Raw genomic sequence first — 18,227 nt, 5'->3', positions numbered from 1 at the left:
CCGGGGTGTTCAATTCAAAATGTACTTGAATCGTCACTCGTACGGAACCCTCCATCCGTTATCCGAACCGGTTAGCTGTCACCTACGGATATACAACAAAATCATCCGAATCCCAACAATTTCTCATTATGATGTTTGTATGACGTCATATACCAAAATCAGGACAGCCGCATTTGATATCAGTAAACGTATATCACCAATTATTTTCTGTTAGCGTGTTAATAACGTTTCAGGAAAGCATTATTTGTTTTTATTCTGCATATATTTAAACTTTTGGGGGGGGGGGGGTTCTGGGGAAGCCAACTCACGTTTATGTGGTTAATTTTTTTTTCGTGGAAAACGCAAGTTAGCGTGTTTTTTGGGGGTATAACTTTTGTTGTTTAAAAACAACAACACCGACGACAAATCAACGCATTCCAATTGCAATATTCGGATTTCGCTATTCGCAGGCCGGCCGGCTATCCCTGGCGAACACCGGAGGCCTCCTGAACATCAGTGATACTGTACATTGAACAGACCTCGAAAGAGACAAGCGCGCCGCCTGGTGGCACCTCTGCACCTCACACTCAGAGCGCCCAAGCGCCATCATCCTCCTCATCGTCACCTCCTCTTCGTCGTCGTCCTGCAATCTCTCCGGTGTTGCTCTCCAGGCGCATCCTCCTCCCTGCCGCCCCCCAGACTACAAGCTGCTGCACTCGCGGACACAGCAGAGAGAGAGGAGACATTTCCATTTAATTGTCGTCATTATTGTACATCTTTAGGGTGGTGGCGGGTGGCTCGCGCGATGGCTAAACACCGCAAAGACAGAGACAGCTGGGGTGAGTGTACGTGCCACCATCTATTTTTTTATTCATCTTTTTTTTTATGGGTGTTAACAGCGCGGCCTCCTGTTTGTCATAACAGTACGTGGGGCTTGTTTTTGCGCCATATCAAACGATTAATTAATGGCAAACCTTAAGATGGTACAGGACAAAAATGGTGGGAAATGAAAATCTCCTAATTGTCGCCTTTAAGGATTTGAGAATAAATGGGAGGGTTTTTTTCAGTGTTGTAATTATGTAATCGTGCATCACGAGATGGCAAGAAGTCACCTTCAAGAGGCCCGTTGTATGTCGTATAATATATTGTACAGTATGTTAAAAAAGAATGTTGTTTTTGCCTATATGGGAAGTAATAAAGGGAGTGACCCAGTTGGATGTGTCCGGCTTGGATAAGATGCAGCAGTGATGGCAACGCCTGGGCGAGGCATTTTTGCAGACATTTTTATGTTCAATATTTATAAGTAAAAATATGATGCAAAACCATTTAAAAAAAGGATAGAAATGTTTACGATACAAAAATAGCACATTGTTTTCCAGGGGACGTTGTCTATAAATAAAATTGTAGCTCCATTTACGAGTGAACCAACTTATAGGTTTTTGAGACAGGTGTCGTTCTTTAATTGATTTTTATTTGGGTGTGGGGGGGGGGGTGCACTAAATGGTAACATGAGTAACTTCACACTAAAACAGATACTGAACAATTCTTGCCTTGAGAAGTTTATTGCCACTGTACGGAAGCATAAAACTGCCAATGTGGAGGAAACATTTTTGACCGGCAAACTGTTCAAACGTATTTGAATGCGCATTGGAAAGTTTTTGCAAATAGGTTTGAATGTACTTGTTGCCTCAATGCTAAAAATACATTATTTTTTATCTATAATGCTTGCACATACCATGTGGCATGATGGGAAAAAATAAATCAGAATGGAAATCATGCACCGCAGACATAAAAATAAAAATTGCAAATAAACAATGTAAACTTAGGCCATTTCATTTCTGAACACGTTGCTATAATGTGGGACAAATGTAGATATGCTCCCATGACCAAAAACAACAACAGCTTTTTTGTTTTTTTCCAGGGTCCCTGGGCGACAAGAATGTGTACGATTGGAGCTCGGAGGACGAAGAGTTGGATGGGCGGGCGCGGCCCATCCAGGTGCTGCTGGTGAAGGACGATCATACCTTTGAGCTGGACGAGGTGGCGCTGAGTCGCATCCTGCTGGCTGAGGAGGTGCGCGACCGCGAGGTGGTGGCCATCTCGGTGGCGGGGGCCTTCCGCAAGGGCAAGTCCTTCCTCATGGACTTCATGCTGCGCTACATGTACAACCACGTAGGTACCACGGCCACTCTCATGTTCGTTTTTTGTGTGTGTTTGCCAGAGTGCCTCTGGGCTCAGCTCGCGACCATCACAGCTCACCTGTTTACTGGGTTTAGTCACGTGACACTCGCCGGTTTGGCCCATGGGCACTGTGATGTCAATTTCAGTAGACAGCCAGTGGCAATGCAAGATAAAATGGCCGCCCCCTGAGATGGATACAAATAGGTGGATTTTGCTGCATTATTCATATTTCACAAATGCAATATTAATCAGAAAACTGTGTTTAGACTAACGGGGGTGCATAGATCTTCTATCCTTGCGACTGTACACAACTGCAGACGACAAGCTCTGGAACACTAATAAAGTCATATTTCACTCCAGGGGTCTGACGACTGGCTGGGCCAGGCCGATGAGCCCCTGACCGGCTTCTCCTGGAGGGGCGGCTCGGAGCGGGAGACTACCGGCATCCAGATATGGAGTGAGGTCTTCCTGGTGGACCGGCCTGACGGGACCAAGGTGGAGTCTGCTTTGACTGTTGTGTGGGTAGAGTAGCCAGAAATTGTACTCAAGTAATAGTAGCGTTACTTCAGAATAGGACTCAAGTCTTTAGTTGCACGAAATCTATACGGGCAAGTACAATTTATTCAGGTGCAGTCCAACGAAGTGATTCTCAAACAATTTACTGGTGCTTTGTACCACCTTAAAAAGCACTTGGCTTCCAAGTATCACCATAATGAGCAACATTAAATTACAGTTGCGTAGTGTGCACAAAGCTTCTTTTACAACATGACCTAAATACGCCGAGATGTACTCAAATACTCCCTACAAGTAACCGAAATACTTTTATATCGACTAAATTACTCCCTAAAAGTTCCGTAAATACAACAAATTGGGGCTGAACAATTGATCAAATTGAAATCTCAATGTAGTACTCTCAACTTTCAAACAAAACAAAATCAACTTCATTTCAGTCGGTTGTTCGGCAGGCTTCCTTTTTCATATTTCATACTTCAAGTGTGTGTGCGTGTGTGTGTGTGTGTGCGGGTGGGTGTGTGGTGTGACACAGGTGGCAGTGCTGCTGATGGACACACAGGGCACCTTTGACAGCCAGTCCACGCTGCGCGACTCAGCCACCGTGTTCGCTCTGAGCACCATGATCAGCTCCATGCAGGTACTAGAAATACATCGTCTGACAAATCAGTGCTTGGTGATGACATGCTCCATCCACCTGACAACTGTTTAAAATTGTTTAAAAATATCCATCAAACCTGCTTTTTTCAAAACATTCTTATGAAATGCAGGTTTACAACATCTCCCAGAACGTCCAAGAAGATGACCTTCAGCATTTGCAGGTAAATGTTCAAAATGCTCAGATCATGTCTTTCAGCTCGGTGAAGCAGCATGTGGATCAAGGTTATCTTTGTACGTTGTGTTATGGTCAAAGAATTGGATCATTATGATCATGAGGCGACTCAATATTTGTTCAAGAGACAACAGATTAGGCTCAATATAGGATTCCAGTCATGGCCTTAGCCATGGGGTGTGTATTTTAGAGGTGCAACGATTAATCGATTAGATCATGAGGATCATTAGAATAGGCTTAGATCCTATTTGGGAGACGGAACTTTTTGTCTTAGCCTTGGTTGCTCTGAGTCTGTCTCTGCCCCACTGTCATATGGTGTTCCACAGAGTTCAATTTTGGTGCCCCGGTTGTTTTCATTGTATCTGCTGCCCCTGGGTTCCATCTTAAGAAAACATGGTATTTCATTACACCGCTATGCGGAAGACAGATCTATGTCCCTCTGAGGAAAAAATAAAAACGATGCTGGTGCTGTTGTTAAATCCAGCTTCTTCGTTTTAGGCAGCTGGCTAGTGGAAATCCTCTCCTTTCTCAATAGCACGAGCATTGCTCAGTCGAAATGCATCAACACATGCTCATTTTTTTTTCAATTAAAATTAATGGACAAGGAAGTATTTTACACATTTAAAAAAAACAGAACCAGAGAGAAACTCACAAATTGTGCCAGATGGATGGATTTATTGATAAACGTGATCAAAACATGTCTGTCTTATAATTTTACTCTGCAGCTATTCACAGAGTATGGCCGACTTGCAATGGAGGAGACCTTCCTTAAACCGTTTCAGGTATGTTACCTTCTTTTCTTTTGATCATGAAATATGACTGTATTGTGTTTATATTTCTAAACTGTTACATGTGTTCCTTTGTGAATCTTACCTTCATCTTTTGGTATTTCCCAGTCCATGATTTTCCTCATCCGAGACTGGAGCTTCCCATATGAGTTTCCATACGGGCAGGAGGGCGGCATGAAATTCCTGGAAAAGAGGCTCAAGGTCAGTGTAGGTGAAGGATGGGACTTTCCAGATAACTGTTGAAAGTGACTTCATTCTTTAACTTCACTTCTGTCCGTAGATCTCGGAGAACCAGCACGAGGAGCTGCAGAACGTGCGCAAACACATCCACTCGTGCTTCACCAACATCTCCAGCTTCTTGATGCCTCACCCCGGCCTTAAGGTGGCCACCAATCCGCACTTTGACGGACGGATCAAAGGTAGCTAAAGAGCCCCCAACAAGTTGTCATTCGCCAACTTCTCACATCTTTTTCCCCCATTGAATCTAACCATTGTCGTCGCACTGAATGACTAAATCTACTTGCAGCGTTCCGTAACGCCGCAAGATGTTGCCAAAATGCCATTGGCCTTCTGAGGTGCCATGTTAGCAGAGTAGTAACTAGCGTTAGCCGCCAGCTGATCGTAGACCATCTTGACAGAGAACAGCAGCCTCATGGAAGATACCAAACATTTTCTAAAATGGCTTCCACAAATGCAATGTTGGGAGGTTTGGGTCTCAGGCTGCCCTCAGGCAGTCCCGCAATTGTTTCTGTACGTCTATTTACGACATCCAATTGATTTATCATCCTGACCCACAGATTCATTGAGAATTTTTTTTTCTCCATCGTTTCATTTCAGTTTAGCCACTCAGAAGTACCTGGCGACCACTCTTGCCAAACTTTATGAAATTGGCCGATTGATCATTTCAGAGATCGACGGCGAGTTCATCAGCAACTTGAAGATTCTGGTGCCCTGGCTCCTGAGTCCTGGCAACATTGATGTGAAGGAAATCAATGGCAGTAAGATCACCTGCAGAGGCCTGCTCGAGTACTTCAAGGTTGGGAATACTCCCGTGTTTAAAAATACATACTGTATATATATTTTTTCTTAACGCTTTTTTGTTCTTGTGTTTGTGCTCCAGGCTTACATCAAGATTTACCAGGGAGAGGAGCTGCCTCATCCCAAATCCATGCTCCAGGTAACAAGGCAGACATCATGAGGAGACCCACTCAAGAGTCTCAAAGTCGACATGAACATCGAGTCTGCCATTTTGATCAGAAGAAATGACCGCTTTTTGGTCCTTCGATAGAGTTTGTCAAATTGGAAGCATGTATACTTGGACAGATGGCCGATGCTAAATGTGGAAATATTTGAGGTGATGACTCGCCATAAAACCAAAACCTCGAGTAATAGGTCTCAACGAGGCAAATTTCACTTCGCGGCATGAAACTTGGAAGATGACAATCAGATGATGTATGGATGGCCGGAGGGATGGACAGACAGACACATGGATGACGGACTGATGAATGCATGGATGGATAAGTGGTTGGATGAATAAATGGACAGTTGGAGTGGGTGAACAGATGGATGAGAGATTGATGGGAGGACAGACGGACAGATGCAGAAATTTGTGATTGAATGGATGGACAAATGGCTATTTGGACAAATGGACGATGAGGGCTTGGAAGGACTGATGGAATGAAGGAGGGACGATGAACTAATAATTTGGTTTGTGTCAGGCCACGGCGGAGGCCAATAACCTGGCGGCGGTGGCTGCGGCCAAGGATCTGTACAACAAGAAAATGGAAGAGGTGTGTCCGCCGTAAGACGCGCGCCTCACCGTTTATCGCCGCTAACCTCCCGCCCCGTCAGGTGTGCGGCGGCGACCGCCCGTTCCTGGCGCCCAGTGAGCTGCAGGCGCGCCATGCAGTCATCCGCGAGGAGGCTCTGGCGCTGTTCCGCGGCGTGAAGAAGATGGGCGGCGAGGAGTTCAGTCGGCGTTACCTGCAACAGCTGGCGGGCGAGGTGGACCAGGTCTTCGTCCAGTACATCAAGCACAATGACTCCAAAAACATTTTCCATGCCGCCCGCACGCCGGCCACCCTCTTTGTGGTCATCTTCGTCATGTACGTGGCGGCGGGTGTGACGGGCTTCGTGGGTGTGGACGTCATCGCCAGCTTGTGCAACATGATCCTGGGACTGGCCCTCATCACGCTCTGCACCTGGGCCTACATACGCTACTCGGGGGAGTACAGAGAGCTGGGGGCCGTCATCGACCAAGTGGCCGGGGCGCTTTGGGATCAGGTTGGTCACAACGTATGTATCGTTTGTCCGGCCTCGGTCTCTCCATCCATCAGCGCATGCGTTTTTCCGTCTATCTATTTGTTTTGCCACACAGATTTCTTCCATAATCCACACACTCTCAAAATAATGCAATTATGTGTCCAAAATGAAACGACCTCTCGTTGGTCAATTTGACCTTTTTTTTTTATGGACAAAACAACCCCAAAAATATAGGTTTTCCACAAGAACACGCCCCCCCCCCCCCCCCCCCAAATTGGATCTAATTGACCCAAGTATGTTGGTCTCTCTTTGATCCATATTCGGATTGTTTTTCGAGCAATATTTTGGATGCCACACACGAAAAAATAACAGGTAAAAAAAACTAAACATATTGGGTCAAAAAGGGCGGCTCGGTGGACGAGTGGTTAGCGTGTTGTGGGTTCAATTCCAGCTCCGGCCTCCCTGGGTGGAGTTTGCATGTTCCCCCGGCCTGCGTGGGTTTTCTCCGGGTACTCCGGTTTCCTCCCACATTCCAAAAACATCCATGGCAGGCCGATTGAACACTCCAAATTGTCCCTAGGTGTGAGTGTGAGCGCGGATGGTTGTATGTCTCTCTCTGCCCTGCAATTGGCTGGCAACAGGTTCAATCCCATCTGCCCAAATACATTGAGAATTCAAGTGAGAAAAAAAAAAACATCACAAAATTTGTACTCACCCTTACAAGGCCAGCATTTGCAATGCAGTTAAAGACATCAGAGGGCAGCAATACTCGATGAAATTCGAACATTGTACTGATTTTTCTTGACTCACCATGTGTTTTCCCGTCGATGCCTCCGCAGGGGAGCACGAATGAGGTAAGACTGTCTCCACACATCCTTCGCCGTGACGTTTTTTTTCAGTTTCCTGCGTGACCACCTTGTGACTCCCGCTGTCCACTTCAACGCAGGCGCTCCACAAGCTGTACAACGTAGCGGCCAATCACAGGCACCTGTACCAGCACGCCTTCCCTGGCCATCAGGCGGACGACGTTGGGGCGGCGGCGGCGGGCGAGGAGCACGACAAGAAGCGGGACTGACCGTCTTCTTTTAATCCCGCTCAGCACGGACTGTACACTGCTCATGTATACGACGAGCGTCTTCATCACTCAGCAGCTGTCAATCACCGAGCAGACAACTGCGTGTTTCAAAGTGACGAGTGACAACATTCTACGAGTTAACATGTAGCGCTTCAGTAATGTTACTAGGACGAACAGCGCTCTAGTAGGTTCTCAAATACGCTCAAAATGGCTCGTCACACGGGGGAAATCAAGTGTCTTGTTTTTTTTTCCTTTTCTTTTTGGTCAAAGTACGCTAAAAAATGCGGGCAAGTCACTTCACGCGGGACACTTGCACCCGCTATATAAATCAGGATGTATTGTATTGTACTTTTTTTTATTTTTGCCCCCGTGTGAGAATGATTTTAATTTGCCTACAAATACATTGTCGTTGTCATACTACGTCAAATTATGTTGAGAAAACACTTAAAAAAAATTGAATTGAATCCACTTAAGATGTTTTTTGAATTGGTTCATACAATGAGTCAGATCGGCATTGTTTTTTTTATAGGTTTAGGGCGTTTGCATCTATGCAAAAAGCTTCATTGTAGTTTTTATGTCATCATTTATGTTTTATGAAGTGATTTGTACTGTCCATGCAACAGGCCAAAATTGTATTGAAAAATAATGTTCGGGTTTTCATACCTACAGTAATTTGTACATTTCTCAGATTCCCCCCACCCCATAAGATTTATTTTATGGACAAACTTATGTATACAGTTTTTCTTCTCTGATAGATTTTAAAAAAAAAACTTTTCACAGCGTTTGTCATGGTTTTTTTATTGTTATTAGGGTCCGTGTGAGCATGAAAGCAACAAGCGTATTGATTTTTTTAAACATCTATTCACATTTTATAGACTTGTACGTTATACGTCGCAATATTATTTAACACAAATATGTAAGGCTTTGCACAGTGTCTTCATGTACATTTTTTTTAATTCCCAAAACAGATTTTTTCCCCTACCTGTTTTTGTGTTAATTACAAATAATATATGTAGTTTTTAATTGTACATCCTGCATCACATTGTCATTATTTTAAATATATTTTTCTCCCAGAATGGTTTATTTGTTTCAGTGGAATTGCATATTTGTCAAATACTTGATTGGAAACTGGTTTTCTTTTCACTCAAGGTGACAAAATACCCCACCGTACAGTATGTCTATAATGTCTCCTTACAATCTGAACAAATGTATTAATACAAAAGCATGAATAAACATTTTCTAAATTTTTAAAGAGACTTTGCAGACACCCTGTATGGTGCTCCCAAACATGGAACGGTTTCGCGAACCACAAGAATAAAGGCATCAATCATTGTTCACCGAAATAACGGAACGTCTGCTACAACTCTTGTGTTTGAAGTCATTGGGATGCTCCGGTGTGCCTAATGTTTTGTCTGGCGAGCCCATTTACAAACTATATAAATAACGCATGGTGTCGATGTTTTCTAATGTGTGTCATTAAGATCAGGTTTGAAACAGAAACACGTTGGGACAGTGTTTTTTGTGAGATCTATGTATTATTATTTTGTTGGTTGGTTTATGTCGTTGTTGTGTCAGTTCAACATACTCAGGGCTCCAGTCTGCTCACACGAATTTCTACAATTTTGCCCCTCCCATCTACTTACGATACTAACACACAATTTGGTTCTGGACAAATTCTGTACGAGTAGTTTGTCTTGAAGAGACGACCTTTAAAGTGTCCCTCTTTTGCATTTGCGGCACTTGTCATGCGCCATTTTTTACTTAAAGCCTCCGGCGATTGAACATTTAAAGCATGGGTGGGGAACTTGCTGCACACGGGCCAAATACATTTTTGTTTATCCGTCTCGACTTCGGGTGAACAACGTAGAGGAGTGGTTAGTCTTTTAAGGATTTCAGCAAATGGCCAAAGTGGACCTAAAACGTCCGCTTTGAACCAATAGAACAGATTTCGAATGTTTTCTGGCATCACACACACTATTTGAGAAAGACTGTACCAAGTAAAATTGAATTCAGGAGCTCAATTTTAAGACATAGTTTTGTGTGTTTTACAGCAAGTCATGACATTTTACCTCCATGCTAGTTAAATGCGTCACAGTTAGCATCATGCTTCAAATTTGGTAGCAACCTAAAAAAAATCTATATCGATGTTTTTTTGTCTTTGAAGGACCCCGTGGAACTGGAAAAAAATTACCACTATAAACCAAACTGGGAGACTGCCTTTGTCTTTTCGGGCATGGCTTCTTGACTTTTTTTTGTTGAGTTTATTCATGACAGACGGATCTACCAAATTTCATGTTGCTATAGAAACTGGCTTTATGGGCTGATTTTAAAAATGTATTTATTTTGATAATTATAGAGGACACTAACAAGCCAAAAAGTCCTCTTCAAACCAAAACGTATGTCTCTTTTCAGGCTTGGTTTCTTTGGACTTTGGCAGGTCTACTCATGATAGACATGCTTAAATTTGGGTAATTTTCTCTCGGACTTTATCAAGCCAAAACATCCACTTCAATCCCAAATGGCAGTGTCTTACGACTTGACTTCCTGAAACTTTTTTTTTTTTTGGGTCTACCCAACGATAGAATTTTACCAGCAGGTAAGGCTTTCACCCCTGTGTCGCAAAGTAGCATTTTGCAGCCATCGCGTTGCCCTCAAAGCACCATTTGATGACTTGCATTCATAAAATATAATAAATCGATTGGGCGCTGCGCATTGTGTGAGGTGGAATGCAAGCTTGCAAACAACAATTGCATGGTAGAAAGCAGACTTGAAATTTTATTACGCCAGGTTCTACATAACCCGCAGTGTGACTCTTGCTGTAGTGTTATTTTGTGGCAAAACGCACAAAATGTCGTCATATCAGAGTCTCAAACATCCTTCTGGGATATTCAGTAACTGCTCATGCCTTTGCGTGAAGATTTACTTGGAAATTGTACGAAAAGTTAAGACAAGCGGAGAGAGCGGAAAGCAAAAAAAAATGTGTCCAGCTTTGAGGTCTCAAGTATCGTTACTGATGCACAATCTTTCTATACGGCTTAGAATTAACCCGCTTTGTGCAAAAAACAGGAAAAAAAAACATATCCGTCTGTCAATGAATTAGAATATGGTAGAAATGTTGATTCACTTCAGTAGTTTGATTGAAAAAGTGAAACGTATACAATTAGTAGAAGGCAAATTCTCTATATGAAATCATTGTCTCCTCAGAAATTCCGAGAGATGGTGAATTTGGGGGTGTTGTGAGAAGAAAGCTGTAGTCATCAAAATTCTGAACAACTCAAATATACTTGTGAAATATTCCACAACGTGTGTAGTGAACCTTGACTTTTTTTGAACTGAACTACTGAAATTTAGCTTACCACCAAATCCTAATTCATTAAGATCGATACTTCTTCCACTATCTACTAATTACAGCTTGTTGCCTTTTCGTACAAAATCAGACTAAATCCCCACAGGAATGGGCAGAACCTGCATACACGTTTTCAGATAAAAATATATTAAAATATGATATTTCAAAAATTTCTTGCTGGTAGCAAAGTGTACTGTTCCACCAGCAACATATGGCTTTGAGACATTTCGGGATATCATAAAAAAACTAAACAAAAAAAATGGCGTAACAGTTAGCGTCCTGACAAAAAAAAAAAAAAGTCTTTTGCATGAAAAAGTTTTCCAAAAGTTCCAGTAGCTTATTATCTTCCCGAGGTGATGCTTATTTGTAAAGACAGGTTTCTTATCGACACTTAAATATTGCCCAAGTTTTGGTGGATTGTCTTTAAAAAAAAAAGTGGGGCAAAAAAGAGCCAAAAAGGGTCTTCCTGCATGTCCGTGTTGCAAATGCTGAGTTTTGGTTCACTGTTTAAAGAGGCACAACGTTGTTTTGTCAGTCCTCCTACGTGGTAGCTTCTTCATCGGAGTGTATCCAGAGTTTTTTTTTATTTTTAATATTTGGATCAAGAGGCAAAGGCACACGAGGTGAAGACGGGCACGGAGGGTGGCGCGTTTTGGTCACATGAAGCTTTTGCCGGGTGACTGCTGGGCGTACCACTGCTGCCGCTGTTTGCGCGCCTCAACCTCGGAGAGCAGCGCCTGGCGGTACGCCTCGTACGACTTGACGATGTGCTCCAGTTCTTTCATGAAGAGCAACTTCAGCATGCCCTGGTACGTGTCCAGGTCGGCCAACTGGAAGAGCTCCCACTTCAGGATGTGGTCATACCTGGCGGAAGAGCTCGGCTCAGGCGTGGCGCGGTTGGGAGAGCGCCGAGGGACGACCCCCTGCGGCGACTGACGAGAATCTACACCGATCAAGATGCTCGATACGGAAATTGTTGAGACTGCAGTGAACCCCATTTCAAGCGTGAGCACGCCAGTTTGTGACGTCACAGTTTTGCGCTAGCGTGTTATTTTGGCAAGTATGCTAATACGATTGATGAGCCTCATATGAAGGCGGCTAGTTTGTGTTGAATAATTCAACTGCAGAATGGTCATTTATGGAACACGGGTGAATGAATGTGTGCATTCTTGTCCACGGTGTTGATGCTTCATGATATTCTTTGTTAAAAACAACAACAAAAAAATGGTTGGAACAGAGCCTCGGTTCACGGATGCTATTGAACAAGTACACTACCTCCACTCATAAAAAAGTTTGGGATATTGAGATTTTGGGTGAAATTTCAGGATGAATCTAAAAAGCATTACTATGCTCACAAGTGAATTTAATTTGACTTTCTCTCAGCTTCTGAATGTCCAATTCAGGTGTCACTTACATGGTGCCCGTGGGGACATGGCAGCCCCGAAGTACCGCATTGAGTCGCTAATAAAAAGTCGGGCTTACTGTCATAAATATTCACCGTGAAGTTTGCTGCAAAAGACATTCATTTAATCAGAATATTCATTCCTGCTTAAATTTTATACTGTTAATTATTTTGTGGTTTTTTTTCTTTAATTAGAATTAATTTTGGGTCTTGCATACTTTCAGTGTATTATTTTATATTGGCCTTCATTTGTTATGCTGTTGGGTAAAAAAAAAATAAAATAAAATAAAATCTTTCTTTTTCCATCCATTTTTTTGCGAGTTTCTTCAGTGTTTTGTAACTGTCAGTTTTAAAACAACATGGAAAAATAATAATAATAAATACAAATTCCTGTTTAAAGGTACAGTAAGTACTCACTTGAGGGGGGCACGGGCGTAGACCTGCAGCCAGTCCGGGATCTCGGCAGTGTGGTAGGGGTTTGCCGGCACCAGCACCGGCTGGTTCCTCTCGGCGGGCCGCGGCTGATAGGTAATAGGTGGAGGCGGCAGAGGCGGTGGCTGGTCGTAGCGGGGCACACTGCAACATAATGGGTCAAATCTAAGACGTTTGAGGAAAATGTATTCAAAAGGAACCATGTTTTTAATCGGATCTGCGATGTGTTTTAAGACCATTTCAAAGATGGACCTGGGGGCATTAAGTGTCTTTAAGAATGCCTTTGTTTTGGGAAATCGAGGGCCAAGCAGTCCTAAATGTGCATTTAATGGGAGGGAAAAAAAAAGACGTCCTGTTCTACATCACTCCTGTAGGTGGCAGTCATGCACATTAGAAAGTGTTGAACAATAAAAAAAAGCTGGGGGGGGTTTTTTGGGGGGGGGGCTGTTGACTTGAATGAATTGATGACATTTCCATTCATTTCAACAAGGAAAGATGATTTTAAATACGGGTGATCCGAGATACGAGCATGGCCACGAACGAATTTAAGACGACGGTACCTGGGAGCGCAGGGGTGCCGATACTGCGCCCTTTTGTTGATGTGGTCCACAAAGTAGACGCCGAACTCGGCCGACTCCACCTTCTCCCAGCCCGGCGGGAGCCCCTCGCGCTCCAGCGGGTGGCTCCAGTGCGTCGTGTTGGTGTTGTGGTCGATATAGTACTTCCTGCCGCGGATGGTCCAGTCCACGGTCCAGCCGGTGGGGAGGGGCAGGTCCTCCGCAGTCAGGCTGGAGAGGTTCCCCAGTGATTTGGCCTGGATTCGACCTATGCCTGCAGGGAGGATGTAAAATATTTCTCTCAGCGACACGAGCAAACATTGAGTAAATGAGCGAGGAATTTTTTGGTGAGTTCAAAATCAACATTTTGAAGGGAACTGAGGCCCAAGACCGGCCAGGAAACACACGGGCCTTTTGGGAAAAATTAACACGTTTTTCTGAAATTCCTAATGGCCACCCCGCCAAAATCAAAACAAAACAAAAAAACCCACTAGTATCCGGGCAGGGGTGTACAGCCTTTTTATAGCCATGTTTATTTCAAAAGTCGAGCCTTGGCCTCCTCTTTGCGAGGAGAGTCCAAAACTAGTAAAGACGTCTTGCCTGACAGCATGATTTGGTGAATGTTAAAGAAAAGTGTTTTAACATGCTTACGCCTTTGGTTATCGAACCGTTAAAAACATCCTACAATCCACACCCTGACGGCTGTGCGACAACACCATCGCCCCCCCCCCCCTTGAAAAGAACGCTTGAGAGGTGACAGCAAGTCAAGAGGGAGCGGGAGAGAGAGGTTACTGCAAGTTGGCGAGTGAAGAAGAGGAATGCGAGAGCACGCCACAGAAATGCACTCCGCCTCCGCCGCAACCGACTCCTCATCATCATCATCATGACCACCACCACCACCATCATCATCATCATCGTAGTGTCCGCCATTTGCTGCACTTTGGAAGTACTCTGGAAGTCACATAGTGCTGTCGAGGAGTTGCCGACACAGCGAGCAAGAAGAGAGAACATGACACAGGGAGAAGCTAATGCTAATCGCTAAACTAACGTGAAATGCAGAGTTGCAAAAGACTAGAGTTAAGCGCTTCACTGGACACTTTTCACAGGAGTCTGGCTCTGGCGCAGAGCAACTCTAGCTACGAACAGGAAACTAGTATTACAATTAATCATATAAAAATGTAATTCTTAATTTTGAGAAAAAAAACCCACGATAAAATAAACTACTAAGCGTTTCGATAAGTTCAAACAAAAATAGCACAGCAAAACGGAAATGTGCTGATGTGCATATCACCCGAATGCCTGACTCTGAGAACAGTCACATGTTTGTCATGTTCCGAAAAAGAAAGAGCACAAACACACAAGATGAAGCAAAGCGAGCTGTGTGGCATCCTGAGAAGCCTCTGCCTGCATTCCGATCACGCCGACCTAAGCGTGACGCGCGTCGAACACGGGGCATGGATATGAAAAGACTTGTTCATGAGGCTGTGGACTTCTCTTTAAACACGGTCGCCGCGACAATGTTGCGTGCCACCTGCAGGGCCGCGGAAAATTGCCCTAAGACGCATTTCACATGGCCGTCAATGAGCCAGAAGATGTGCAGAAGATGCGAGTTAGTGTATTTTTTCCCATAAAAATACACAAACTCAAAATTTGGATATTATTGAAATCCTAATGTTTGGCCTGCACACCATTCCAAATCCGCAAAACAAATATTACGCTTAATCACCTTCTATAGGGCAGTATACGATCCAGGGTGAGCACAACTAAGATATGTCTACCATCTAGTGGCTAGTGGTGATATTACAATTGAAAACTAGAGTCAACCCCTGCATATTGGTGGTTCGTGGACTCAACATTTTTTGCCTCACAATATTTTTTTTCATAAGTTTGGATAGTCCCATTTTTTCTGGATTGTTTTTCCCCCTAAATTGAAATGCCAGGGTTAACAGCAGAGCTTCTCCAGCTATTTTAGCTTAGCTTAACACACTCCCTCTATGTCGCGCAGTGTGGGCAGAAGGGCGAGAAAAATTACCAGAGGGGGGTCTGCTGGGTGTGGGGGGCGTGTGTTGCCGCGGATGTCTTTGGAAACTATGTTCACTATGCTCGTAGTAGTGGTAGTCATCCGGGAAGCGTTCCGGCATCCTCCGGGGCTGCTGTTGCCTACCCTCGTAGTAGGAAGCTTCCTGGGGGTGGAAGTAGTAGCGCCCGGCGTCGCCATTCTCCGACACGGGGCCTCCGTCTGTCAAGAAAGACTGCAGGGAGCCGGCGTATTCGTGCGGCAGATCGCCAAGGCTGCGCGGCAGGTACGATGGCGCGGACAAGCGATGGCTTTCGCGACGGGCCGCCTCGTGCGGCGGACGCGGCACATCGACGCGGAGGAAGCTCTTGCTGCGGGACAAATTTGGCTCTCGGCCGGGGGCCGCCGCATAGGCAGAGGGCCCCATGTCGGGCATTGGCACATCGGCGCGGCGGGGCATGGTGGGGCCATGACGGATGAACGAGGGCATAAGATCTGTAGAAAAAAAAAAAAGAAAGGAGCTTGCCTTAGCTATAAGTTACGTTTACAATGTAAGAAGTTGCTTGCTACCAGGACGGTTATGTTGAGCCATTACAGGCAAATGCCAGGCCACTGAATGTGTCGGGTTTCCCTAAAGCGCCAGATTTAAAAGACATTGTGAGGAAATGCAATGGAATGCGGGGAAACTGTTTATTAGACCATATTCACTGGAGTCACTGTAAATAAGGTCCTATTTTATTTTAAGAAGTGGAGATACGCAGACTTACATTTCACTTTAGAAGTGGATGCTCCCTCTGCTGGCTGTAGAAAGATTATTATTTGCAATACAGTACAACCTCTTTTGTCAAACTTTTTAGAAGTACCAGAAAAACTTGGTTCTCTAGTCTCATGATCAACATTAAAATAGAGTAGCAGGATGGTAGTAAGTCAAGTTCTCCAAAAACAAGGCAAGTTTTCTCCCTGAGGATATTTGATATTCTTGTAGGACACTGTAACAGTATGCAAAGTTTGATTAACACTCTGCTTTAATTTGTCCCAAAAAAATCTATTGCAAATAGACACAAAGGTTCAAGAAAAGCTGCAGCTACTTTAAATTTGTAAAAACAAAGAGTGAGAAAAAGTTTAATTAAACTTTACAGTTTGATACCACCAAACTGCACTAGAATAAAAAAAAGCAAAGTAGAGCCTCCCTTTGACAATTAATGCAGTACAGGAAAAAAATGTGTTACAGTAATTAATATATGTAAAATTTCTTTTAGGTTGGTTTACAACTTGTGTATTTCAAACACAAACTAGAATTTGACAGGTTAAAATGGAGTCCAGAATTGATATTTTATACTGTGGTGTCACCGCCAAGCATTATGAGATAATATGATGCTAATAATAATAATAAAGGAGATAACGGAGCAAACGGGGAGACAATGGGACATTATTGTAACAGAATGGGAATAAATAGGACACAATTCAGCATCATGGGGACATTATGGAGCATGATGGGCCATGCTAGGGAGCCACAGGACACAGCGTGTGAACTGATTGGTATGGTATCGTAAAAAAAACAAAACGGAATAAATAGAACCCGATGGCGCAACATGGGACATGATGGGACATAACAGGGAACAGAAAGGAACACAACTAGGGTCATGAACGGGAATGAAAACAAATGGGACGTTACAGAAGAGGACATCGTGTGACATGAGCCAATAGACGACATTAAAACATTGCCTGATGATGGCTATTATCTTAGAATTCTAATTTGAGCCAATGCAAGTGACGTATACAGTAGCGGAGAAGCTTTGTTATAACGTTTCGCTGCTAGGAGAGCAGCTGGCTGCTTTAAAGGAGTGCGCTTAAACGTGGCCTAAGTTTAGCATAAACGGAGTAGGAAAAAAAAGTGCGACTAAATGTTTCCACGTCCTCACTGTGACTTACAGGGTGAAATCGAGGAGCAAACAACATGAATTAAATCGATAGCGAGAGAGGCTAGGACAGGCTAAACTAGGCTGGGCTAACTATCCAGCAACCTGTTGCTTACTTCGGAGGAGCGGCGACGTCTCCTTCTTCACATACTTCCCGTGGACCTCGGCCGGCTTCGACGACTCGCTTTTACTCTTCTTTCGCGAGAGCATAATAACTCCAGTTTGAGCGTGGCGGCGCTGGTGGGGGAGGGGAGCGGGGAGAGGACGTCAACAACGCGGCGCTGTCAAGCCCTCCGCTCGGAGGCCGCCCCGCTCTCCTCGTCGCCAAGCGCGGAGAGACAACATTTTGGAAGCGGTCCGCTTCGGAGGACGAGGCGATTTAGCCTAGCCGGTGCTAACTAGAGTGAGGCGACTTCAGTCGCTTGAGTTAATTGTACGCATGCGCAGACGGGTGCCCTACCTGCGGGCGCATGCGCACATGTGGTTATTTGAAGGCGCTCAACTCGCCCACATCTCAAATATTTCCCTACTTAAAAACATGAAAATGCAATAAACCGGTTTCACCCAACCTGCCCTCGCAAAATAAATTAAACGGACAGTCTAAAACGCACAAAACGTCGCCCACAAACTCAATGATCACCAAAAATAAATGTGGACATCTCGATTTATGTCCAATTCAACGTCTGAAAATGTCAAAACGACGCCCCCAATATTTTTACATTGTCTATTTTTTAAATTAAATCAGAAAAACAGCACTCTATTGTTTTACTGATAAAAACATACAGCAATGACAATTCAAATATAATTAAAAGATTTATATCAAAATTTCTGCACCAATTCTTTTTTTTCCACCCAGGAGGATTGTGTTAAAATTACAAATGTTAATCCATGTGACGAAATTAAGGATCAACACAATTTGAATATAAT

The 18,227-nt window shown here is 44.0% G+C and overlaps 2 protein-coding genes and 1 long non-coding RNA gene across 7 annotated transcripts; 1 reads left to right on the top strand and 2 right to left on the bottom strand.

The window, feature by feature from the left end:
• The first annotated feature begins 560 nt into the window (after window positions 1-560).
• atl1 (atlastin GTPase 1) lies at window positions 561-9,127 on the top strand. Of its 3 annotated transcripts, none has more exons than XM_086127194.1 (14): window positions 561-824; window positions 1,901-2,151; window positions 2,521-2,655; window positions 3,206-3,310; window positions 3,441-3,491; window positions 4,228-4,284; window positions 4,399-4,491; window positions 4,571-4,709; window positions 5,199-5,326; window positions 5,411-5,467; window positions 6,009-6,080; window positions 6,142-6,585; window positions 7,392-7,406; window positions 7,499-9,127. In XM_086127194.1, exons 1-14 carry the CDS (start codon window positions 785-787, stop codon window positions 7,625-7,627), a joined length of 1,716 nt encoding a protein of 571 aa, XP_085983320.1. In that variant the 5' UTR covers window positions 561-784; the 3' UTR covers window positions 7,628-9,127. The 3 variants fall into 3 exon arrangements, with proteins under 3 accessions (XP_085983320.1, XP_085983321.1, XP_085983322.1); XM_086127195.1 differs by having other exon boundaries at window positions 562-818; XM_086127196.1 differs by having other exon boundaries at window positions 562-824; window positions 6,142-6,573.
• Window positions 1,999-2,661, bottom strand: LOC147196575 (uncharacterized). Its single transcript, XR_015102663.1, has 3 exons — window positions 2,433-2,661; window positions 2,239-2,345; window positions 1,999-2,135 (listed from the first exon to the last, which is right to left on the bottom strand). It is a non-coding gene; the product is annotated as an uncharacterized LOC147196575 (long non-coding RNA).
• A 1,255-nt stretch (window positions 9,128-10,382) lies between the features above and the next one.
• sav1 (salvador family WW domain containing protein 1) lies at window positions 10,383-17,731 on the bottom strand. Of its 3 annotated transcripts, XM_086127198.1 has the most exons (6): window positions 17,417-17,731; window positions 16,149-16,182; window positions 15,397-15,876; window positions 13,368-13,638; window positions 12,793-12,951; window positions 10,383-11,837 (listed from the first exon to the last, which is right to left on the bottom strand). In XM_086127198.1, exons 3-6 carry the CDS (start codon window positions 15,869-15,871, stop codon window positions 11,630-11,632), a joined length of 1,113 nt encoding a protein of 370 aa, XP_085983324.1. In that variant the 5' UTR covers window positions 15,872-15,876; window positions 16,149-16,182; window positions 17,417-17,731; the 3' UTR covers window positions 10,383-11,629. The 3 variants fall into 3 exon arrangements, with proteins under 3 accessions (XP_085983324.1, XP_085983323.1, XP_085983325.1); XM_086127197.1 differs by lacking the exon at window positions 16,149-16,182; XM_086127199.1 differs by lacking the exon at window positions 16,149-16,182 and having other exon boundaries at window positions 15,529-15,876.
• Between the last annotated feature and the right edge of the window lie 496 nt (window positions 17,732-18,227).

This window comes from Hippocampus guttulatus, chromosome 13, assembly GCF_054856545.1.
Source record: "Hippocampus guttulatus isolate MCC_2025c chromosome 13, RoL_Hgut_1.0, whole genome shotgun sequence".
Taxonomy (NCBI): Eukaryota; Metazoa; Chordata; class Actinopteri; order Syngnathiformes; family Syngnathidae; genus Hippocampus; species Hippocampus guttulatus.
This window is presented reverse-complemented; position numbering and strand designations above follow the sequence as displayed.